This window comes from Zootoca vivipara, chromosome Z, assembly GCF_963506605.1.
Source record: "Zootoca vivipara chromosome Z, rZooViv1.1, whole genome shotgun sequence".
NCBI classification, from domain to species: domain Eukaryota; kingdom Metazoa; phylum Chordata; class Lepidosauria; order Squamata; family Lacertidae; genus Zootoca; species Zootoca vivipara.
In genome coordinates, this window is record NC_083294.1 from 1,805,485 (window position 1) to 1,828,508 (window position 23,024).

General features: G+C 43.3%; 1 protein-coding gene across 11 annotated transcripts in view; it reads left to right on the top strand.

Annotated features, from left to right (window-relative positions):
• The window catches only part of DNM1 (dynamin 1), a 148,403-nt gene that overhangs the window by 40,114 nt on the left and 85,265 nt on the right, over positions 1–23,024 (top strand). For all 11 annotated transcript variants that reach the window (XR_009557002.1, XR_009557003.1, XR_009557001.1 and 8 more), the window contains exons 2-9: positions 11,374–11,447; positions 14,384–14,533; positions 15,524–15,727; positions 16,489–16,587; positions 18,264–18,424; positions 20,298–20,440; positions 21,663–21,798; positions 22,880–22,947. Coding sequence is in view for 8 of the 11 variants with exons in the window: in XM_060270180.1 (XP_060126163.1) it covers positions 11,374–11,447; positions 14,384–14,533; positions 15,524–15,727; positions 16,489–16,587; positions 18,264–18,424; positions 20,298–20,440; positions 21,663–21,798; positions 22,880–22,947 (1,035 nt within the window). In the remaining 3 variants the exon portion in view is untranslated. The remainder of the gene's footprint in view (positions 1–11,373; positions 11,448–14,383; positions 14,534–15,523; positions 15,728–16,488; positions 16,588–18,263; positions 18,425–20,297; positions 20,441–21,662; positions 21,799–22,879; positions 22,948–23,024) is intronic.

A 23,024-nucleotide genomic window follows, 5' to 3' on the forward strand; every position in this document is an offset into this window, starting at 1 on the left:
GCACTTTGTCATCTTGGCACAACAAATCTACTGATATAAAAACAAAATCCTTTACATTGGGGTTAGGAAAGTGATGGAGAACTACTTTGAAAAGTGTGGGATGACCCAATTTTTAACCTGAAGACATGTAAACACCCTGCAAACAATTCAGAAAGCTCAATGAGCCTCCACATTCAAGCAAATAAGAACCTAAGAAGAGCTTGCTGGATGAAGCCAGTGTGGGAACATGGCAAGCAGGACCCAAGCACAAGAGCTGTCTCCTCCCAGCAACTGGTATTCAGAAGCATTGCTGCATCTGACTATGGAAGCAGAATGTAGCATCATGGCTAGCAGCCACAGATAGCATTCTCCACAAATTTGTCCTGTCCCCTTTTAGAGCCATCCAAGTTGGTGGCCATCACTGCCTCCTGTGGGAGGGAGTTCCACAATTTAAGTATGTGCTGCATTAATAAATAATTTCTCTTGTCTGTCTTGAATCTTCTAGCATGCAGCTTTACAGCATGTATTTACTGAATGCTCAATTAAAAACCAGAAAATAGAGTCACACCCACACTATACATTCAAAGTGATATTTAAAGCACCTGGCTCCCACAAAAGAATCTTCGGAACATGTTCTGTGATGGGTGAACTGCAGTTCCCAGGATTATTTGGGGGAAACTATGACTGTTAAACTACGAAACATGAGTTTGACCAAGCTGTGAGAGGCAGTGGAAGACAGGAGTGCCTGGCGTGCTCTGGTCCATGGGGTCAAGAAGAGTCGGACACGACTAAACAACTAAACAACAACAACACATGACTGTTAAAGTGTAATAAGTGTGCTTTAAATGCATGACCCTGACCTCCAAGTAAGCATTGGGCAAGCAAATCAGGATATATGTTCAGTAAATAGATGATCTGGAGGAGCCCATGAAATCTAAAAGCTAGAGGGGGTCTTTAGAGGTCATTTAGTCCAGCTCCCTTCTTGATGTAGGAAACCCAGAGATCTAGAGCATCCCTAACAGATTGTTCTCCAGCCTCAGCTTGAAGACTTCTAGCAAAGGCCACCACCCTTCTTAGAACTGCTGGTTCCATTGTCACACTACTGTTAGATCGGGCAACCCCTAGCTGAAGCCCATTACAGTATAAGCCTTTACCTCTCACACCCACAATACCAGAGTTCAGGATCACCCTGACTGGCAGAAATCCAAGCAAATAAAAGGAAGTGCTTCTGCACAGAATTACTTGCTGCCACCAGGAACATAGGAAGCTGCCTTAGATTACGGCTGCATCTGTATTATATATTTAAAACAGTATTATAGAATCATAGAGTTGGAAGGGACTGAAAATAATCTAGTTTCCGGGGGGACGACGACGACAGATATTAAAGACAAAGGAGGTTTTGCCCTGCCAGATCTGAAACTTTACTATGAAGTCTCCTGCCTCTGTTGGTTAAAGCAATGGATGACCTTACAAAACACAAATATATTGGATCTTGAGGGATTTGATAACAGATTCGGGTGGCAGGCTAATTTATGTTATGAAAAAGTTAAAGTGCATAGGGTTTTTTTTAATCATGTAATAAAAAGATCACTATTTGGGGTGTGGGACAAATATAAAAACCTACTGGAGCAAAAAACACCCTGGTGGATATCGCCAATAGAGGCACTCTTGTTAAAGAAAAAGAATACAGTATGAGCAAAAACTGGGCAACTTACAAGGAATTACTGGAGGAGGAAGAAGCTCAGTTAAAATTGAGAAAATTTGAAGAAATTTGACATCTTGTAGCTGACTGGCTTCAATATCACCAGTTGAATGATGTTTTCAAAGTAGATAAAATAAAAGATTTTGCCATGGAAATATCGAATTTGGAGAAAAACTTACTGCAAAATAAGCAAAAATTACTTTCTAGAATGTATAAACTCCTGTTAGATTGGGAAATGATGGATGAAGAGGTCAAATCTGTAATGGTTCTTTTGTCTAAAGACTTTGGGTATAATATAATGATGGCAGCTTGGGGAAAATTATGGAAGAAAGATCTGAAGTTCACGGTTTGCTATAATTTATAGGAGAATTTCATGAAGATGTTTTACTGATGGTATATTTACCGATGGCCTTCTTAGTAGTGGCACCCACCCTGTGTAACACCCTCCCACCAGATGTCAAAGAGAACAACAACTAACAGATGTCTTCTAAGACATCTGAAGGGAACCCTGTTTAGTGAAGCTTTTAATGTTTGGTGGACTACTGTATTTTAATATTTTGTTGGAAGCTGCCCAGAGTGGCTGGGGAAACCCAGCCAGATGGGCAGGGTATAAATAAATAAATAAATAAATAAATAAATAAATAAATAAATAAATAATTATTACACCCAGAAAATTAGCTAAAATGTACAAAACTAGTTCTGATCTGTGCTGGAGGTGTAAAGAAGCTGTGGGAACAATATATCATATATGTCAGAATTGTAAAAAGATCAAAAGCTTTTGGGAAATTATTTATAATGAACTTAAAAAATGTTTAGATCAACCTTCATTAAAAATCCGGAAGCCTTCCTCTTAGGCATTATGGCAGCAGACATTCCAAAGGAAGGAAGGAGTATATTCTTATATTCAACGACTGCCACAAGAATGCATATAGCTAAAGGATGGAAAGGAGATAAAATACCATCTAAAGAGGAATGGCAGGTGAAATTATTTGAATATGTGGAACTGGCGAAGATGACAGCGAAAATTAGGAATCAATCAAAAGAAAAGTGAGATGTTTACAGAATATATTTGAAAGAACGTTGTTCCCATATGAAATCTTTAACATGCTTTGATTAACTATCACAATATAATACCTTATGTTGTTGTTGTTTAGTCGTTTAGTCGTGTCCGACTCTTCGTGACCCCATGGACCATAGCACGCCAGGCACTCCTGTCTTGCACTGCCTCCCGTAGTTTGGTCAAACTCATGTTCGTAGCTTCGAGAACACTGTCCAACCATCTTGTCCTCTGTCGTCCCCTTCTCCTAGTGCCCTCAATCTTTCCCAACATCAGGGTCTTTTCCAAGGATTCTTCTCTTCTCATGAGGTGGCCAAAGTATTGGAGCCTCAGCTTCACGATCTGTCCTTCCAGGGAGCACTCAGGGCTGATTTCCTTAAGAATTGATAGGTTTGATCTTCTAGCAGTCCATGGGACTCTCAAGAGTCTCCTCCAGCACCATAATTCAAAAGCATCAATTCTTCGGCGATCAGCCTTCTTTATGGTCCAGCTCTCACTTCCATACATCACTACTGGGAAAACCATAGCTTTAACTATACGGACCTTTGTCGGCAAGGTGATGTCTCTGCTTTTTAAGATGCTGTCTAGGTTTGTCATTGCTTTTCTCCCAAGAAGCAGGCGTCTTTTAATTTCGTGACTGCTGTCACCATCTGCAGTGATCAAGGAGCCCAAGAAAGTAAAATCTCTCACTGCCTCCATTTCTTCCCCTTCTATTTGCCAGGAGGTGATGGGACCAGTGGCCATGATCTTGGTTTTTTTGATGTTCAGCTTCAGACCATATTTTGCGCTCTCCTCTTTCACCCTCATTAAAAGGTTCTTTAATTCCTCCTCACTTTCTGCCATCAAGGTTGTGTCATCTGCATATCTGAGGTTGTTGATATTTCTTCCGGCAATCTTAATTCCTGCTTGGGATTCATCTAGTCCAGCCTTTCGCATGATGAATTCTGCATATAAGTTAAATAAGCAGGGAGACAATATACAACCTTGTCGTAATCCTTTCCCAATTTTGAACCAATCAGTTGTTCCATATCCAGTTCTAACTGTAGCTTCTTGTCCCACATAGAGATTTCTCAGGAGACAGATGAGGTGATCAGGCACTCCCATTTCTTTAAGAACTTGCCATAGTTTGCTGTGGTCGACACAGTCAAAGGCTTTTGCATAGTCAATGAAGCAGAAGTAGACGTTTTTCTGGAACTCTCTAGCTTTCTCCATAATCCAGCGCATGTTTGCTATTTGGTCTCTGGTTCCTCTGCCCTTTCGAAATCCAGCTTGCACTTCTGGGAGTTCTCGGTCCACATACTGCCTAAGCCTGCCTTGTAGAATTTTCAGCATAACCTTGCTAGCGTGTGAAATGAGCGCAATTGTGCGGTAGTTGGAGCATTCTTTGGCACTGCCCTTCTTTGGAATTGGGATGTAGACTGATCTTCTCCAATCCTCTGGCCATTGCTGAGTTTTCCAAACTTGCTGGCATATTGGGTGTAGCACCTTAACAGCATCATCTTTTAAAATTTTAAATAGTTCAGCTGGAATATCATCACTTCCACTGGCTTTGTTATTAGCAGTGCTTTCTAAGGCCCATTTGACTTCACTCTCCAAGATGTCTGGCTCAAGGTCAGCAACCACACTACCTGGGGTGTACGAGACCTCCATATCTTTCTGGTATAATTCCTCTGTGTATTCTTGCCACCTCTTCTTGATGTCTTCTGCTTCTGTTAGGTCCTTACCACTTTTGTCCTTGATTATGGTAATCTTTGTACGAAATGTTCCTTTCATATCTCCAATTTTCTTGAACAGATCTCTGGTTTTCCCCATTCTATTGTTTTCCTCTATTTCTTTGCATTGCTCATTTAAGAAGACCCTCTTATCTCTCCTTGCTGTTTTTTGGAAATCTGCATTCAGTTTCCTGTATCTTTCCCTATCTCCCTTGCATTTTGCTTGCCTCCTCTCCTCCGCTATTTGTAAGGCCTCGTTGGACAGCCATTTTGCCTTCTTGCATTTCCTTTTCCTTGGGATGGTTTTCGTTGCTGCCTCCTGTATAATGTTACGAGCCTCCATCCATAGTTCTTCAGGCACTCTGTCCACCAAATCTAAATCCTTAAACCTGTTCCTCACTTCCACTGTGTATTCATAAGGGATTTGATTCAGATTGTATCTTACTGGCCCAGTGGTTTTTCCTACTTTCTTCAGTTTAAGCTGGAATTTTGCTATAAGAAGCTGATGGTCTGAGTTACAGTCAGCTCCAGGTCTTGTTTTTGCTGACTGTATAGAGCTTCTCCATCTTTGGCTGCAGAGAATATAATCAATCTGATTTCGATGCTGCCCATTTGGTGATATCCATGTGTAGAGTCGTCTCTTGTGTTGTTGGAAGAGAGTGTTTGTGATGACCAGCTTGTTCTCTTGACAGAACTCTATTAGCCTTTGCCCTGCTTCATTTTGAACTCCAAGGCCAAACTTGCCAGTTGTTCCTTTTATCTCTTGATTCCCTACTTTAGCATTCCAATCCCCTGTAATGAGAAGAACATCCTTCTTTGGTGTCATTTCTAGAAGGTGTTGTAGGTCTTCATAGAATTGGTCAATTTCACTTTCTTCAGCACCGGTAGTTGGTGCATAAACTTGGATTACTGTGATGTTAAAAGGTCTGCCTTGGATTCGTATCGAGATCATTCTGTCATTTTTGAGATTGCATCCCATTACAGCTTTTGCCACTCTTTTGTTGACTATGAGGGCTACTCCATTTCTTCTACAGGATTCTTGCCCACAGTAGTAGATATGATAGTCACCCGAACTGAATTCACCCATTCCCTTCCATTTTAGTTCACTGATGCCCAGGATGTCGATATTTATTCTTGTCATCTCATTTTTGACCACATCCAGCTTACCTCTATTCATGGTTCTTACATTCCAGGTTCCTATGCAATATTTTTCTTTACAGCATCGGACTTTCCTTTCGCTTCCAGGCATATCCGCAACTGAGCGTCCTTTCGGCTTTGGCCCAGCCGCTTCATCAGCTCTGAATCTACTTGTACTTGTCCTCCGCTCTTCCTCAGTAGCATGTTGGACGCCTTCCGACCTGAGGGGCTCATCTTCCAGCGTCATAACTTTTATATGCCTGTTGTCTTTGTCCATGGAGTTTTCTTGGCAGGGATACTGGAGTGGCTTGCCAGTTCCTTCTCCAGGTGGATCACGTTTAGTCAAAACTCTCCACTATGACCTGTCCATCTTGGGTGGCCCTGCATGGCATAGCTCATAGCTTCTCTGAGTTATTCAAGCCCCTTCGCCACGACAAGGCATTGATCCATGAAGGGGATACCTTATGTTAGAAATATATAATTAAAATATAGTTCATGCTAAGTCAAACAATATATAATAGGCAGTTACTAAGGAAACAAAAGACCCACGTTGAGGTTGGCGGAAGTCAAAACATAAGGAAGAAAGTTATTTTATTTTTATGTAACTATTTCTTTCTATTGGATGTGATGTTTTGTTGGTGTTTGTTTGTGTGTTGTGTTGTTTGACTGTTATATATAAAACTAATAAAGAAAAAGAAAACCATCTAGTTCAACTCCCTGCAATGCAGGACTATGCAGCTATACAGGGATTGAACCTGCAACCTTGGCGTTATCAGCACCGCACTCTAACCAACAAGCCACTTTAAACTGCCATGGTTTCCCCCAAAGAATCCTGGGAGCTGTAGTTCTGAGAGTTGTTAGGAGACCCCCATTTCCCTGACAGAGATACAATTTCCCCAGAGTGGTTTAACAATCACAGGTAATTTTGGGTCGCCATGACAGTTTAAAGTAGGGTCATAGTGCTTTAAAGGTATGACATGAATGTGGCCCATGATTGTCGAAAGTGGTGTAATGCTGCTTTAAATGGATAGTGCAGCTGGGGCCCAGTCAGACCATAGGTCCATCTAGCTCAGTATTGTCTTACACTGACTGGTAGCAGCTCTCCAGGGTTTCAGGTGACTGCCTTCAACCCCACCAAGTGCCCATGCCTGCTGCTTATGCTCTGCCTGCTTCCCCTTGCTACACTGCCACTGTCTCTGGAGGTCGTTTGGAGGTGGCATGCTGTGGACCCCAAATTTTGGTAGCATCATCCAGACCAAATGCAGACACTCCAGGGCTCTAGGTTTGCCTTCCCCACTCCAGATGGCAGGTGGAATGCTTGAATCCCCAAGTGAGCAAGAGTGCCCTTAAATGATGATGATGATGATGATGATGATGATGTCAACTACAGTGGTGTCTCGCTAGACGAATGCCCTGTAAGATGAATTTTTCGCTTAACGAAGAGATTTTTTGAGTGGAGGTTGCCTCGCAAGACGAATTCGTTTTGTGAAAAATTCGTCTAGCAAATTGCAGTTTCCCATAGGAATGCATTGAAATTCAATTAATGCGTTCCTATGGGGGAAAAAAATTCAATGCATTCCTATGGGATTCGCTAGACGAATTTTTCGTTATACGAATTGACCATGGAACAAATTAAATTCGTCTAGCGAGGCACCACTGTATGCACAGAGCTTGCAAGCTTCAGCCCTGCAGGAGCAGGCTGCAAATTACTGAATGAACTCTCCATGGGGTCTGCCTCCTCCCCTCTCTCCTCTCCCTTCCCAATTAACCTCCATCTCTGCAAAATTAAGACTCTCTGGTGGTGGTGGTGGGCCTGCCCTCTTTCCCTCCCTATTATAGTAGCATTTCTTTAGCTAAGGTTCCTGTCTTAACTTCCAAGCAGGGACATGTTTGCTCACTAGTTGGGCTTTGTGTTTTTATTTTAATGACATGCTCTCAGTGACTGTGGTTGATGCTTTATTTGTCACAACTCAGTCTCAGGATCTGGGAGGCTCCTGACCCGGCAACCTGACCTGGCAGATCACTGTGATAAGCAGGATGTAGAACTCTTGTCCAAATGATATTTCATTATGTATGTGGCGAGAGGTGTCCATTTTTATTCAGCCTGTATGGGGTGCAACAAGCTAGACTTTTCAGTGCTCTCTGGGGGGTATTAATGCACTAATATTGATTTTAAAAAGATCTTTATAAAGATCTTTATTTTCAAATTTTAAAGCTATACACAAAATAACATTGCAAAATACAGAGGAAAGGGACCAAAAAGGGTCCAAAAAGGGGGGGAAAGGATTAAAAAAATAAAACCCATAAAGAAAATTATATATAGATATAAACACAAACATAATCTTAAACTCAAACATAAACATATTCATACATACTAAAATTATATTTCCATACATAATATAACGTAGATCCTAATATAATACAAAGAAATATAACATAAATCATAAATGTAACATAAATCATAGATGTAACATAAATCATAATATAACACCAATCATATAATCATAATTCAACTAAATTCCAAAGGAAAATATAAGCACAAAAGATAAATACAAAAAAACCCCGAAACAAACAAACAAAGAGTACAAAAAAGCAGAAAAAAGGACTCCCGATTATCTTTATACCGGTATCTTACTCCCGATTATCTGTATACCGGTATCTTTCAATTTATTCCTCTCTTTACTTGCTTTTTATCCACATCTTTATTACTCTCCCATTCACGGGCGAGTTTTCCTTTCTTTACATATTGATTCTTTTAACTTGTAAGCTAACTGGGACCTTCACAGAATGCCAGCACCTACTATTCATTCATACAAATAATGTTTTATGGCTGGCACATAAAAATGCTGCATTTATTTCCATAGCATTTGGAACGTTCTTGCTGCATGTAGCATTACTTTGAAATGCGCCTTTAAAATGCATGATTAGTGAAATAGCTGGGCACACCATGGTTCCATTTTTGCAAACCTGAAATTACCTTTATTGGCTTAAGTGCAGCATACCTGCCTCTTCAAAATATTGATTGAGAGCCAACAGGTATCCAAATTTGGGAGAAAGTTGAGGTGTAATTGCATCACACACACACACACACACACAGAGAGAGAGAGAGAGAGAGAGAGAGAGAGAGAGAGAGAGAGAGAGAGACTCTGCTACAGCACCATGTACGACAGGAGTGGAGCATCTGTGGCTCTACAGAAGTTACTGGACTCCCAATTTTCACCAGCCCCAGTCAGCATGGTCAGGGAGAAAGATGTGATTTGTCACCCAGCAACAACAACAGAGTTCCCCTCTCCAGCACCAATAGCAAAAACACCTGTGCGCCTTGCGCTGTTTAATTGCTTGCCCCATTTTTGTGCAAGTAGAGTGGGAAACATGTGCTCAGAAAATCTACCCCTTTTGACACATGATAGACTATCTGCATGATTTCATAGAATTATAGTTGTAGAGTTGGAAGGGAGCTCTAGCTTCAGGAATCTCAGCATGCAGTGGCTCATCCAATGTGAAACCACACCGGACCCTGCTTAGCTTTACAAATGTGCTAGCTGTTTTATTGTTTCACCACTAGGAGGTGTAAAATACAGTAGTGTAAAAATGGCTTGTTGCACTGCCATTCAAGACATTTTCTGTCTTGTTATGGCCTCTTTCTGGCCAGCTCCTTCTCTATGGGACACTTTAGTGCTGGCTCGGGCCAAAGGGAATTGTAGTCCAAAGCATCCAGAGGGCACCAGGTTGGAGAAGGCTGTGTTAAGTTGTCCACCCATGGAAGCACCCTGTGTGATCAGAACTCTGCAAAGAGAGGAATCCAGGACACCCAGAGCTGAAGCCAAAGATGGGTGATGCAACTCTAGTGGAACTTACGAGTGTCAGAGAGAGCAGCACAACTCGCTTTGTGGTGTGTGGACTGCAGAGGTTTATGGAAGAGAGAGTCATTTAAGAATTACTCGGGGAGGGGGAATACTTGTGGGTTGTGGCTGCTAAATCAGCAATCTTAAGAAAAAATTGATGAACTTCCTTCCTATAAAATTCCCAATGCACATTTTGCCACGTTTGCCGCATTGGTTTTGCCACCGTGTTCCCTGCTGCTCTTGATTTGAAAGCGCAAGCCTCTTTCTGAGCAGTGAGGAGGAATCCAGGTGATCAGCAAATGCTTGGCTGCAACTGATTTTGTTGCAGAGGGATTGTTTGCCCTCTGTGGGTTTCAGCAGTGTGCTAGAACTCAGCTGACAGGATCTCATTGATTCATGGAACCAACTTAAGCGGCAGTTTGGTTGCTCTCACCCTGGGGGCCTTCAGAGCTGCGGCCATGGCTTTTCCGCAATTAGCTGAAAGCAGCATTAAAGCAGAGATTCCCCATGAACACTTAACTATTGTATTGCTATGTTATCTGGCCATGTCTTCCCTGCAAAGACTCTCCTAGGTTATGTTAAGTAAGTCCTGTTTAGAAAAGATACACTGCATTGTTCATTAAAAGCTTATTCCCTCCAGCTTCACCCTAATTTATTTCTTATGGGCTGATGAATGTGGGTGGAGCATTTGTTATTCATAATCTCTGAATTAGCCCAGTGCCAGCTTTAGGCTGAAATCTCCTGCATTTTTTTCTCAAAAGTTAGTCCCATTGAGTTTAGTGGGAATTGTTGTCAGATAAGTGTGTGTTTGCAGTGGCAATTTCTGATTTCTTCACATTCCCCCCCCCAATAATGCAAAAGCTCTATTTCACTGTTAAGTATTTAATAGATTAGAAATAAACTCCTATTTATTTATTTATTGCATTTTATCGCTTCTCTCCAAGGAGCTCAAGGTGGCACATACATGCTTCTCCCCCATCTCATTTAATCTCTACAACAACCCTGCGAGGCAGGTTAGGGTAAGGCTGTGACTGGGCCAAGGTCACACCCAGTGAGCTTCAAGGCCAAGTGGGGTTTGAACCCTGGTCTCCCAGGCCCCAGGCCAAAGCTCTAGCCACTGCACCACACTGGCTCTACTGTATCACACCGAAACCAGTAATTAAGGGATTTGTGTGCCTTTGCTGTTGTGTCTCTGGACAGAAGTATTACTGTATTTTACACTGTCACCTGCCATTATGGGGCAACAACAACAACAACAACAACAACAACAATAATAATATGGATGTGAGCTTCACCCGAAATGTAAAAGATTTTCCAAGTTTGTTTTGATGCCATGTGGGTGGCTACATATAAAACTTAACAGCTGGATATTTATCATTTCTCTATGCAAATCTGAGACAAACCCCCCAAAGTTGTCCTCCCTCCATTAAGGCTGATGCAGTAATGTTGTGATCTTTGAACAAAGCATGCATCATACCAAAGAAAAGGGGAAGTGGAAGCACATTCCACTTGTTTGGTTATGCAGAAACCAGAGACTGCAGCAGTGGCATAACAGGTTGCCAGTGCCCGGGACCACGTGGAGGGTGTGTGTGACGGAGGGAAACGGATGGAGTATGCATGCACATGCGTAATGGTGTCCGCATCACCCAGGAGATCCTAGCCACAGAGATAAATAAAAGAAGAGACACTCCGTTGTCTGGAGAGGTCACTTCCTGATTTGAATGGAGAAGCTGTTTTTTATGGAGCCCAGTGACGGAAGTGTGCAGCTGTATTGAGGCAGCATCGGGAGTTGAAATTTTGTACCGCTAACAATTTTGTGCCCAGGGCAACCATCCCTGTAGCGCCCCCCCATGTTACGCCACTGGGCTGCAGTGATCCTGTGATGCAGTCTGTTTTTGAGAAGCTGCCCTTCATCAGAACTCTTCTCCTTTTGCTTTTCAGGGACTTCTTACCCCGTGGATCCGGCATTGTCACCAGGCGCCCTTTGGTCCTGCAACTGGTCAACTCCCCCACAGGTACACCAGCCCCTCTCTCTCCTCTTTTGTTTCAGTATTCTATTTTTATTTTGTAAAATGTATATACTACTTGTAGAATACCTCAGAGTGGTGTAAATGCAAAGTTGTCTCCCAAAGTTCCGCATAATTATTTCTGTTCTTCATACCGATAGGGAAAACTCAACACTTCTTTTATGTTGTTGTTCCCATGCACAGTTTTCATATATGCAAGATGCAATTCAGGAAATATTGGAGATCTTGTTTGATGGCAACAGCAGGAGCCACAAAGCAGGCAGAAAAGGCAGGGTTTGGGAGAGAGGGCAAACAGCACAGGAGCCTGGGGAAGGAATTGATCCTGAAGGCGAACAAAAACCCAGCAGCTTCAGCCAGGCAGCCGTCCTTGTGGCTTGCAAAGAAGAAGAAGAAGAAGAAGAAGAAGAAGAAGAAGAAGAAGAAGAAGAAGAAGAAGAAGAAGAAGAAGAAGAAGAAGAAAAGCCATACACATTGCGGAGGAAAATGGAATGCATCACAAAACAAGATAATAAAGGAAGATTGAGATTTGCATTGAATTGCATATCCCTATTTATAGATGATAATATTGACGATAATTGAAATAGAAATGCGTCTCACCCTTGTCCTGCACTTAGGCAGGAATAATCAGATGCACAAATATAAGATGGAGGACACCTGGCTTGCCAGTAGTACATGTGAAAAGGATCTAGGGGGTCTTAGTAGACCACAAGCTTAACATGAGTCAACATTGTGATGCAGCAACAAAAAAAGCTAATGCTATTCTTGGCTGCATCAAGTGTCCAAATCATGGAAAGCAATAACACCATTCTGTTCTGCCATGAGTCTGACCAAACTGGAGTGCCTGGCGTGCTCAGGTCCAGGGGGTCACGAAGAGTCGGATACGACTCAACGACTCAACAACAACATTCTGCCTTGGTCTGCTGGAATCCAGTGTCCAGTTTGGGCTCCACAATTTAAGAAGGAGCTTGACAAGGTGGAACCATGTGCAGAGTGAGGTGACCAAGATGATAAATGGTCTGGAAACAAAGCCTTATGAGGAATGGTTGAGGTGATATGATAGCCACCTTGAAATAACTGAAGGGTTGCCACATGGAAGGTGAAACAAGCTTGTTTTATCCTGCTCTAGAACATAGAATTTGTACCAATGGATTAAAATGACATGAGAGAGATTCCAGCTAGACATTAGGAGGAACATTCTGAGGGCAAGAACTGTTCAAATGTGGAAAGAACACCCTTAGAAGGTGGTGGACTTTCCTTCATTGGAGGTTGTTAAGCAGAAGCTAGATGGCCACTTGTCAGGCATGCTTTAGCTGTAATTTGTGCATTGCAAGGGGGTTGGACTAGATCATGCATCTTCAACCAGTGGATCCGGACCCACAGGTGTGTTGTGAGGCCATCCCAGGCGGGTCACAGCAAAACTGTTGCTGCCATGTTGGACTTCAGCTAAGGCTGACCAAACCAAAGGAACACTAAATGCGGGATCTCGGCTACAACACATTCTTATGATAAGACCCTTTGTTTTATCTATTTCCATGAGTGCTGCAAAGTGGCAGGAGAAGGGCAAGAGCCTTTTTCAGTAAGAAAGGTATTTCTAGCTACCTGTAATCTCCCCCTTCCAATAGCTGTCCCTGTCATAGCTGCCAAGTTTTCCCTTTTCTCGCGAGGAAGCCTATTCAGCATAAGGGAAAATCCCTTAAAAAAAGGGATAACTTGGCAGCTATGGTCCCTGTAGGGAGGGAGCTCTCAAAGCCATAGGGGCACTCTTTTCACTTTCTAGTTTGTTTCTATGGCTTTCTAGAGCTCTCCCAGAGTGGAAGTGATGCTGGGGGCTAGAATACAGAGGTACCTTCTGCTGTGGATAGCTCAACTGCCTAGCGGTTGCCATCATAGCATCATCTGGGGGCCGTGAAAGTGTTAACAGAAGTCTAGGTGCAGGAAATGAGATTTAGAAGGAGCAGGGACACCCCTACAATCGGATACAGGGTTGCGTCAGAAGGCAAGTTCCTTCCTGGTTTTCATTTAGCAGCAATGCTATGTATGTTGCTCAGCAAATTGCCATTTTAAGATTAATCATGTGCCTTATGAGTGCTATTAAGCATAAACCAAAAGTGAATATGTGAAAGTAGGTCCCATGTTGCAGGGGTGGGAGTCACAGGTGGGTTTCAATCCTGGACCAGCTGAGGACCACTGGAGTAGATGATCAGGGTCGCTTTCAACTCAACAGTTACATGAGTTGATGAAACCAAAATCATCCAATTTGCTCAGTTTCCCCAAGTCAGGTGCCTGTGATTTTCTACTGTTGTTCCTGTCATGGTATTGCTCCATATTGATCTCCAGAGCTGAGCTCCATATATAACAAGCAGAGTAAAAGCTCAAATACAATGCAGGTTTCCCAAAAATAACTTGGAGGCAATTCGCTTCATTCAGCAGACTTTGCTGAAGGTAAATTAGCATAACAGTTCAAATACATCAACTCAGGATTGGCACGGTCTCTCACTGGAAAAATCCAGTTGCGGTAAAAAACGTAGCTTACAATAAAACTAAAACTTTAGCACTAAGCATTCTATATATCAGACCTCCACACCCAAAGGAAAGAGAGACAGAAAGTGAAACCCAGGTTCCTTCTGGCCTGTTCTTATAGTCAGCAGCATGACCTTGAGCGAAAGAGCAGAACCAGTTTAACTCAAACTCAGCTTCTCTGAAGGAATAACCCAAACATCAGGAACCTTCTGCTTGTTTCCAGGCAGAATAGAAGCTTACTTGTCAGCTAGAAACTTCCAGCTTCCACCAGCTTGTATCACACAGAGAAGTTTCCAGAACTTTCTTGAATTAATTAGAATAGGAAAGATCCCTGCACTTTAAACCAATACTTCCTGTACCAGAAATGCAAACCTGACCTTTCCTCCCACACACCCCTTTCCTAGAATATGGTGAGTTCCTACACTGCAAGGGAAAGAAGTTCACTGACTTTGATGAGATACGTCAGGAGATCGAGGCTGAGACTGACAGGATAACTGGCTCAAACAAGGGCATCTCTCCTGTCCCAATCAATCTCCGAGTCTATTCTCCCCATGGTAAGTCCCCTCTTTGTGCCAAGTGTGGGCGGTGGAAGCTTCGGACTCCATCTTGTATGGTTGCCACCAAGGCTTGGGATTATGTGAAACTCCTGTATGTGAAACTCATCTAGGGTAAAATGTCCGGAACATTTCAGTTTGGGTGGTGGTGGTGGTGATGGTATAATAATAATAATAATAATAATAATAATAATAATAATAATAATAATATACTAAATTTGTATATCACCCTTCATCTGAAGAACAAGGGGTGGTTCACAACATAATAAAAGAACATGATTGGGGGAGGTAATGCCATGATGAAGGCATATAATAATATGAATAGGGCTGATTAAAGACACTTAATTAACCTTCCCCAGCTTCGTGGCCCTCTAGATGCTTAGACTACAGTTCTCATTAGACCCACCCACTAAGGCCATGCTGGCTGTGGGTGGCTGATGGGAGCTGCAAAACATCTGGAGGGTATCAGGTTCGGGAAGGCTGACTTATATCAACCTGCTTCCCAGAGACATCTGGTTGGCTGTGTTTGAAAGTAAAGCAGAGGAACAGATGGATGCAGGGGTACCAACTTGAATAAATTATTGGAGAGGTCAGGTAAGCCCCACCCTACATAATTAACCCCACATGGGGTGCATGCAACCCAATTGAATAGCAATCCCCATCAATTTTGGGGGGCCTGGCCCCCTCAAATATTTTATTGGGAGGGTTGAAGGGACCTTGGAATTGGCTCCTGTGGATGGACATTTGATTTTGAACGCTGCAGAACACCATTCTAGACTGTGAGTGGGGAATCTGTGACCCTCTGGATGTTTTCTGGACTAGAATTCCCACCATCCCTGGCAGTTGTCATATCCCATCTGGAAAACACCACATTGACTACCTCTTCTCTAGGCTGTAGAATACTTTGCCCACTTCTTACGTTCCTATGAGACATCCCATAGCAAAGCAACATCACCCAGCCTGGGCATCTCCTTCTCTTCCTTTATCTAGTCCTGAGTCTGACCCTGGTGGATCTTCCCGGCATGACTAAGGTTCCAGTTGGAGACCAGCCTGCTGACATTGAGTTCCAGATCCGTGAAATGCTAATGCAGTTTGTCACCAAAGAGAACTGCCTCATCCTTGCAGTGTCCCCAGCAAATTCAGACCTGGCCAACTCTGATGCTCTCAAGATTGCTAAAGAAGTCGACCCTCAAGGTAAACTCAGTTCTTGTGTTTATATTTTTTTTCTCATAGTTTGTCCCTTTCCTACCCCAATGGTCTCCTTTTCTTCCCTTGACCACTGGCTATTGCAAATATCACCAAAAAGGGGGTCACTCCAAGCAGCACTAAGTTCCAGGGCTGCCATTTTTACATTTGTGTTTTCCTTGTAATGAGAGTGAGTGCTGGAGACTTAGAATGTTTTTTTTTTTTGTAATAACAGTTTATTTAAAGGTAAAGGACCCCTGGCAGTTAAGTCCAGTTTATTTACAAATATACAAGCAGATCATGTTGGAAGCAAGCAGAATGCTAAAGCAGGTGGCACTATTGCTAATCCTGTATGAGATCCCAAACAACAGCATCAGGAACTCCTACAGCTTCGCCTCCCTTGCCCAATCCACATCCTTTTTTATCTAACTCCAGATAGGCTCCCAGATCTCTGTAACAATGCCATCATTAATCTGTTGGCCATTAAGATGCTGCAAGGTCTTCCATTGTTTTTGCTTCAACAGGCTAATATGACTACCCTTCTGGAAACCGATGTATGCTTATTCTACTCCCCTCTTCCCCACAGGCAATGAGGTATCCCATTGAGAACTCATTCTGTATATATATGGATATCGGTCTTTTCTCACTGACCATGAATTCAGGTCCCCTCTTGGTCTTCATATGTGGGAAAGGTCCAGGATATGTACTGGAATGAAATAGGTCAATGTACTGCTCCATAACTCTCTCATTGTTTGCTTATTATCTAACAGGCCAACGTACCATTGGAGTTATCACCAAACTGGACCTGATGGACGAAGGAACTGATGCTCGGGATGTCCTAGAGAACAAGCTGCTTCCACTACGGAGAGGCAAGGACTTTTGTGTTTTCCTCTCTTTTCGCTTTCATTCTCCTCCTCCTAATATTAGGGCCTACTTCAGCTCCTAGTCCTCCTTTGCATTCTGACAATCTGTGTCTTGCCAACATTGGCCTTACTCTTTCAAAAGAAGAAGAAAGGAAATGTTTTCCCAGGCTCAAGGTCTGGGTGAAAATACATTGAGAATTCAAAATGGGTTAAACTTTTCACACTCCAGAGTAGGGGGAGCCAATGTAGTGCCCTCCAGCTGTTTCGTACTACAACTCCCGCTAACCTCAGTCAACATGGTCATTGGTCAGGGGTGATGAGAGCTGTAGTTGAATAACATCTAGAGGACACCATATTGGCTGACACTACTCCTGAACTTCAAAAATTGACTTTGGATTTCTAATTGATTGTTAGAAGTGACCTTTCAACTATTTGGAGTTGAAATACCTTAAAGACCACCTCTTCATTTCTGAAACCACCTATATGCTTTGATCTTCAGCAGGTTTCTACAAGTCCCTTCCACTTCTATGTAGTCTTACTTTTGTGACATAGCCTAGCGGTTCCCAAACTTTTCTGAGTCGTGAAGCACTTTTCTGGAGAGAAATTCGCCATGGAGCAATATCATTGCCCTTAAGCCAAAGGCATGGATATGCATTTTTGACTATTTTTACCTACCTCTATTTTATATGTTTCTGGCGGTATTTTATCGTATAGCAACAGCACAAAATATTTTTCAAATTCTAAGTAGCTTAAATTTTGATCTAAACTTATTTTTTCTCATTGAAAGTCATTGAAAAAATGGATCTTCGAATACGTGTCTGTGGCCCAAGGGTGACAATATTTTCACCTAACACCTACATAGGTACCAAACCAAATGATAGCTGTATTGACGATGGAAGGTATTTTTAAGCATTTGGGCATGTTAAACATAAAGTTTTATATCATTCAAAATGTTGTTTTCTCCACTAAACTACATAAATGAAAAGCAATAACAAAAAAATAAAGTAAGACAAAACATTTGAGAATGAATTCAAAGCACAATTCAAATCCACAATACAGTATGTTACCCACATAGAGATGGTATTTAAAACCATTTTTACAATTGCAAAACCAAAAATGTCACTTGGCATTGAAAAAGAACAATAAAGCATAGCTCAGGAACTTAGATTCTAATGAGAGAGATGGGAATGTTTTGATTTGCACAATGTAGCTATATCTGGTTGAATTTAGGACAGCTGCAATGGAATATCTGGCTCTGCACTGGTGTGGGACCTGTGTTTTGTTTTAGTAGCCACATAGGCAGAGAACCCTGATTCACATAGTAACTGCATAGTTGCAAATATATACAGGTATATATATTGCAGAATCTCATGTCAAATAAATCAAGCACTCATATAACTGTGATGCCAGACAGGCTGGCTTTTCCAAGTATGAGTTTGCAACCCAAAAGTTCTCCTTATTTCCCCCATAAAGAATTTAGAAAGACTAGATGGGCAATTGGCCTGATCCAGCAGGCTCTTTTATGTTCTTATAAGCTGTAGTCCAGCAACATCTGGAGGGCCACAGGTCCCCCAAACTTGTTACCGAACACAATTCAATTCCTCGTTACATCCAGTTCCTTGTCATGTAATTTGTGCCTATCCCTCTTTGATATCTGCCCTTTCTGACCTGTTCTTTCCTAGGCTACATTGGTGTGGTCAACAGAAGCCAGAAAGATATTGATGGAAAGAAGGATATTCAGGCTGCGTTGGCTGCAGAGAGGAAGTTCTTTCTCACCCACCCAGCATACAGGCACATGGCTGATCGTATGGGTACGCCCTATCTGCAGAAAGTACTGAACCAGGTAAAGCCTGATGCACACAGGGCTGACTTGGCTGGGACTTCTGCCTGGGGTACCACCAAAAGAATAATACAAAACACATTGAGATTGTGCAGCGATCAGAGGGCTGGAAAGCAGCTAGCTCAGCTCCCTGCTCTGCAAGATGCACAGTCCAGAATTCAGCTATTGATTGATGACCAGCTGGCCTCTGCTTACATAGGTAAAGGTAAAGGGGACCCCTGACCATTAGGTCCAGTCGTGACCGACTCTGGGGTTGCGGCGCTCATCTCGCTTTATTGGCCGAGGGAGCCAGCGTACAGCTTCCAGGTCATGTGGCCAGCATGACAAAGCCGCTTCTGGCGAACCAGAGCAGCACACAGAAACGCCGTTTACCTTCCCGCTGTAGCGGTACCTATTTATCTACTTGCACTTTGAAGTGCTTTCGAACTGCTAGGTGGGCAGGAGCTGGGACCGAGCAACGGGAGCTCACCCCGTCGCTGGGATTCGAACCACCGACCTTCTGATCGGCAAGCCCTAGGCTCTGTGGTTTAACCCACAGCGCCACCTGCATCCCTTGTTCTGCTTAAATACCCACATGTTAAAAAGGCCCCACTTCCTCTCATGCATGGACAGATGGCGTGGTAGGGCGGCAGTGTTCAGCTGACTTTCTGACTGCTGAGTTGCTGTTGCTTACTGGGAGGGGCAAGGCAGCGGGGAGATTGGCAGAAACATACTAGCAGGAGTGGTGGATTGACGCCCCATCCTGGTAAAGCAACAGCAGAAACCCAGCTGTCAGGAGGTCAGGTAAGTGCCACCACCCACTATTCCTCCCCCGGCCGTCTGCTTCACTGCCCAACAGATCATACCACTAGGAAGGTTGTCTTGATGTTTGGCTGAAATTTGGTTCCCTGCATTTCCCACCCACTGACTCTCCTCCCTCCCTCTGAAGCAACAGAGAACAAGTCTCCTTGGCAGACCTTCAGAGACTTAAAAACTGCTATTGTGTTTCTGCTTCTATGAGAAACCATTTAGAGAGATGCAAATGTTAAGCCGGAAAAACAAAAGGCGAAGTAGATGATCCTTTATCAATCCTAAATCACCCTCTTCTGGATAAATCCATTAGATTAATTGATTAAAACACCCTTAGTAGATGAAAAATGTGCCCCTGATTAATAAGGCAGCAGATCTTTTATTATTATTATTATTTGTTTATAAAATCTACAGGTGGCAATAAACATCTTCAAACAGGCATTCTGTCTTCTCTTGCACACAGGAGAATACCCCCCCCCCGACAGCCAACCTGGTGTCCTCTAAATGGATGAAGCAATAGTACTAAACATCTGGAGGGCACCAGGTTGACAAAGTCTTTTCTGAGATGATGCCAGCTGACAGACATGTGCAGCATAAAAAATATATGCTGCCTTGTACAATGTTGTATGCTGACCATCAAACAATGATGGCAAAACTAATTTAAGAGTACAATTAATTTTTTGTCTTCATAGTCTTGGTTCATTCTTAATGGCTAAACAGTGGTTTGGCTACTATGACTTTATCAGGCTCATGTATTCTTCCTCCCTCATGTGATCTAGTTCCCTCTCTTATTTCCTAACCTGTGCAAACAACAGTTTACCTAACCAAGAATAGGAAAAGCATGATTTGAAGTAGGTTTCAAATTCTGGCAAGCTATGGTTTGTGCAAACCCAGAGTTTGACTGATCAAGGCATAAGAACAAACTATCAAGGCATGAGAACGAAACCCAAGAAGCAGGGAGGGGAGACAAAAGCATATCCAACCCTGAAGGATCATCCTGAAGCACAAAGCTTGTTTTTGCCTATGCGTCAACCAGCCTAATGGGACTTTAGCTCATTTTTGTCAATGGTCTCCTTTCCTTGTGCAGCAACTGACCAATCATATCCGAGACACGTTGCCAGGCCTGCGAAACAAACTCCAGAGTCAGCTTCTCTCCATTGAGAAAGAAGTGGAAGAATATAAGAATTTCCGCCCTGATGACCCTGCCCGCAAGACCAAAGCTCTGCTTCAGTGAGTGGCCTATTAATTAAGAGTACTTAGATTGCTCTTGGGGCCCTGTATTACCACCATGGAAGAGTCTGCTGCTTGGGGGATTTCTGACATGCTGGGCTCAATGCCCTCTTTGACGTGCCAAGCGCCACCACCTCTGATGCGTCCTCCCCTGTCCTTTCCATAGAGCTTTTCACCAGAGATAACCGTGCCCTGCTGGTTCTTTCCCACCCGGTTTCCTTTATGTCCACTATATCAATGCTGTCTTCTAAGGCCATCTTGGCTCAGAGGCTTCTAGCAAGCAAACACTTGAAGCCAAGGCATTGGAGTTCCTGGCTTACGCCATCCTACTTTAAAGCCCTAAACGGCCTCAGTCCAGTATACCTGAAGGAGCATCTCCTCCCCCACACTGAGGTCCAGCGCCGAGGGCCTTCTGGCAGTTCCCTCGCTACGAGATGCTAAGTTACAGGGAACCAGGCAGAGGGCCTTTTCGGTAGTGGCACCCACCCTGTGGAATGCCCTCCCACTAGAGGTCAAAGAGAACAACAATTACCATCTCAAGGCAGCCCTGTTTAGGGAAGCTTTTAATGTTTGATGGATTTCTGTACAGTATTTTAATATTTTGTTGGAAGCCGCCCAGAGTGGCTGGGGGAACCCGGCCAGATGGGTGGGGTATAAATAATAAATTATTATTATTATTATTATTATTATTATTATTATTATTATTATTATTATTATTATATTACCTAGCAACCTAAATTTGGTTCCTGTGACCTCATAAGTACATTTATTTATTACATTTATATCCCACCTGTTTCTACAGGGAGCTCAAGGTGGCATACACAGTTCTCCCTACTTATTTAATCCTCACAACTCTGTGAGATTAGGCTAAGAGGTGGTGACTGGCCCACGGTCACCTAGTGAGCTTCCTGGCTGAATGGGGATTCGAACTCCAGTCTCCCATGTCCTGTTCCAGCACTCTATAATTACAACCCCACACTGGCTTCTGAGCCCTTGCCAGTGCTATCTGCTAGGCTCTCTATCCATTCTTAAGCTTGTGCCATGTATGTTGTAGCAAATGATTTAGACCTTTTTTTTCTTTTTGGAGTGTGCAATAGAAAGGGACAATCACAGCCAGCTCACAAACTGACGGTAAAACGTGTGATGGCTTCAGTGAACTTTAATTGGATGGGTGTTCTACGTTTATGAAGTCTCTTCCTTCCTCCTTTAATTCCCTGCATAGGATGGTCCAGCAGTTTGCTGTGGACTTTGAGAAGCGCATTGAAGGCTCTGGCGATCAGATTGATACCTATGAGCTCTCTGGAGGTGCCAGGATCAACCGCATATTCCACGAGAGATTCCCCTTTGAGTTGGTGAAGGTAAAACGGATCCCACATTAGCATTTGCCTAGGCCAGCCTTCTGCAATCCAATTCCCTGCAGATATTTTGGCCTACAACTTCCATCGGCCCCAGTCAGCCCTGCTGGGTGGTTGAACAGCTGTGCTGGCTGGAACGAAGTCTGAGGCGGCTGGCATAGGCTGGCGTTGGCATTTCCTTTTTTGCTCGCTGTGCTCTTTCTTCTTCTTCTCTATCGGTCTCCTTCAGGGTAACATGCTGCTTTCTTCATTTTCATTTCCTTCCATTTTCCTTCTTTTTGTTAATCATAGAACTGTACAGTTAGAAGTGACCCTGAGGGTCTTCAAGTCCAATCCCCTCAATGCAGGAACTGCGGCTAAAGCATCCCTGACAGACAGCTATCTGTTTACAAACCTCCCGCGAAGAGTCCACCGTTTTCTGAGGGAGCCTGTTTCACTGTCAAACGGCTCTTGCCACCATAAAGTTTCCACAGAATCTCCTCCCTTGTCATTTGAATCCATTGGTTTGGGTCCCAGCTCCCTGCCTTCTTCCTGTGAGGCCCTGAAAACCCTTAAGAACGGGGGTGTAAGTTTCAGTTTCTTGAGGGACAACCCTTTTGAGAGAACTGTTGTAGAGCTGAAGTGAATAACAAGAGGCCATTTGCCCTTGAGCTTATTTATTATTTACTTAATTTATTGCATAGAATCATAGAGTTGGAAGAGACCACAAGGGCCATCCAGTCCAACCCCCTGCCAAGCAGGAAACACCATCAAAGCATGTATATCCCACCTTCTTAATTTATTGCATTTATATCCTGCCCTGAGGAGCTCAGGCTGCCGTACATAGTTCCCCTCTTCCCCATTTTATCCTCACAACAACCCTGTGAGGTAGGTTTAGGCTGAGAGTGAGTGACTGGCCCATGGTCACTCAGTGAGCTTCATGACCGAGTAGGGATTTGAACCCTGGCCTCCCAGATCCTCGCCTGTCATTCTGCAGTAATAGCAGCTTCCTGATCAAGTACAAGGGAAGCCCCTCATAGAGCACATTGAGGTGGTCCAGACTTGTAGCAATGGCTGGTGCTGATGGCTTTTTCTCCCCATGCAGATGGAATTTGATGAGAAGGAGCTGCGAAGAGAGATCAGCTACGCCATCAAGAACATCCATGGAATCAGGCATGTATCAGTGCAGTGGAGGCAAGCTGCCTCCGCGCCGTTTCTTTGACAGTATTTCTAGAACTTCCAGGGCTGAG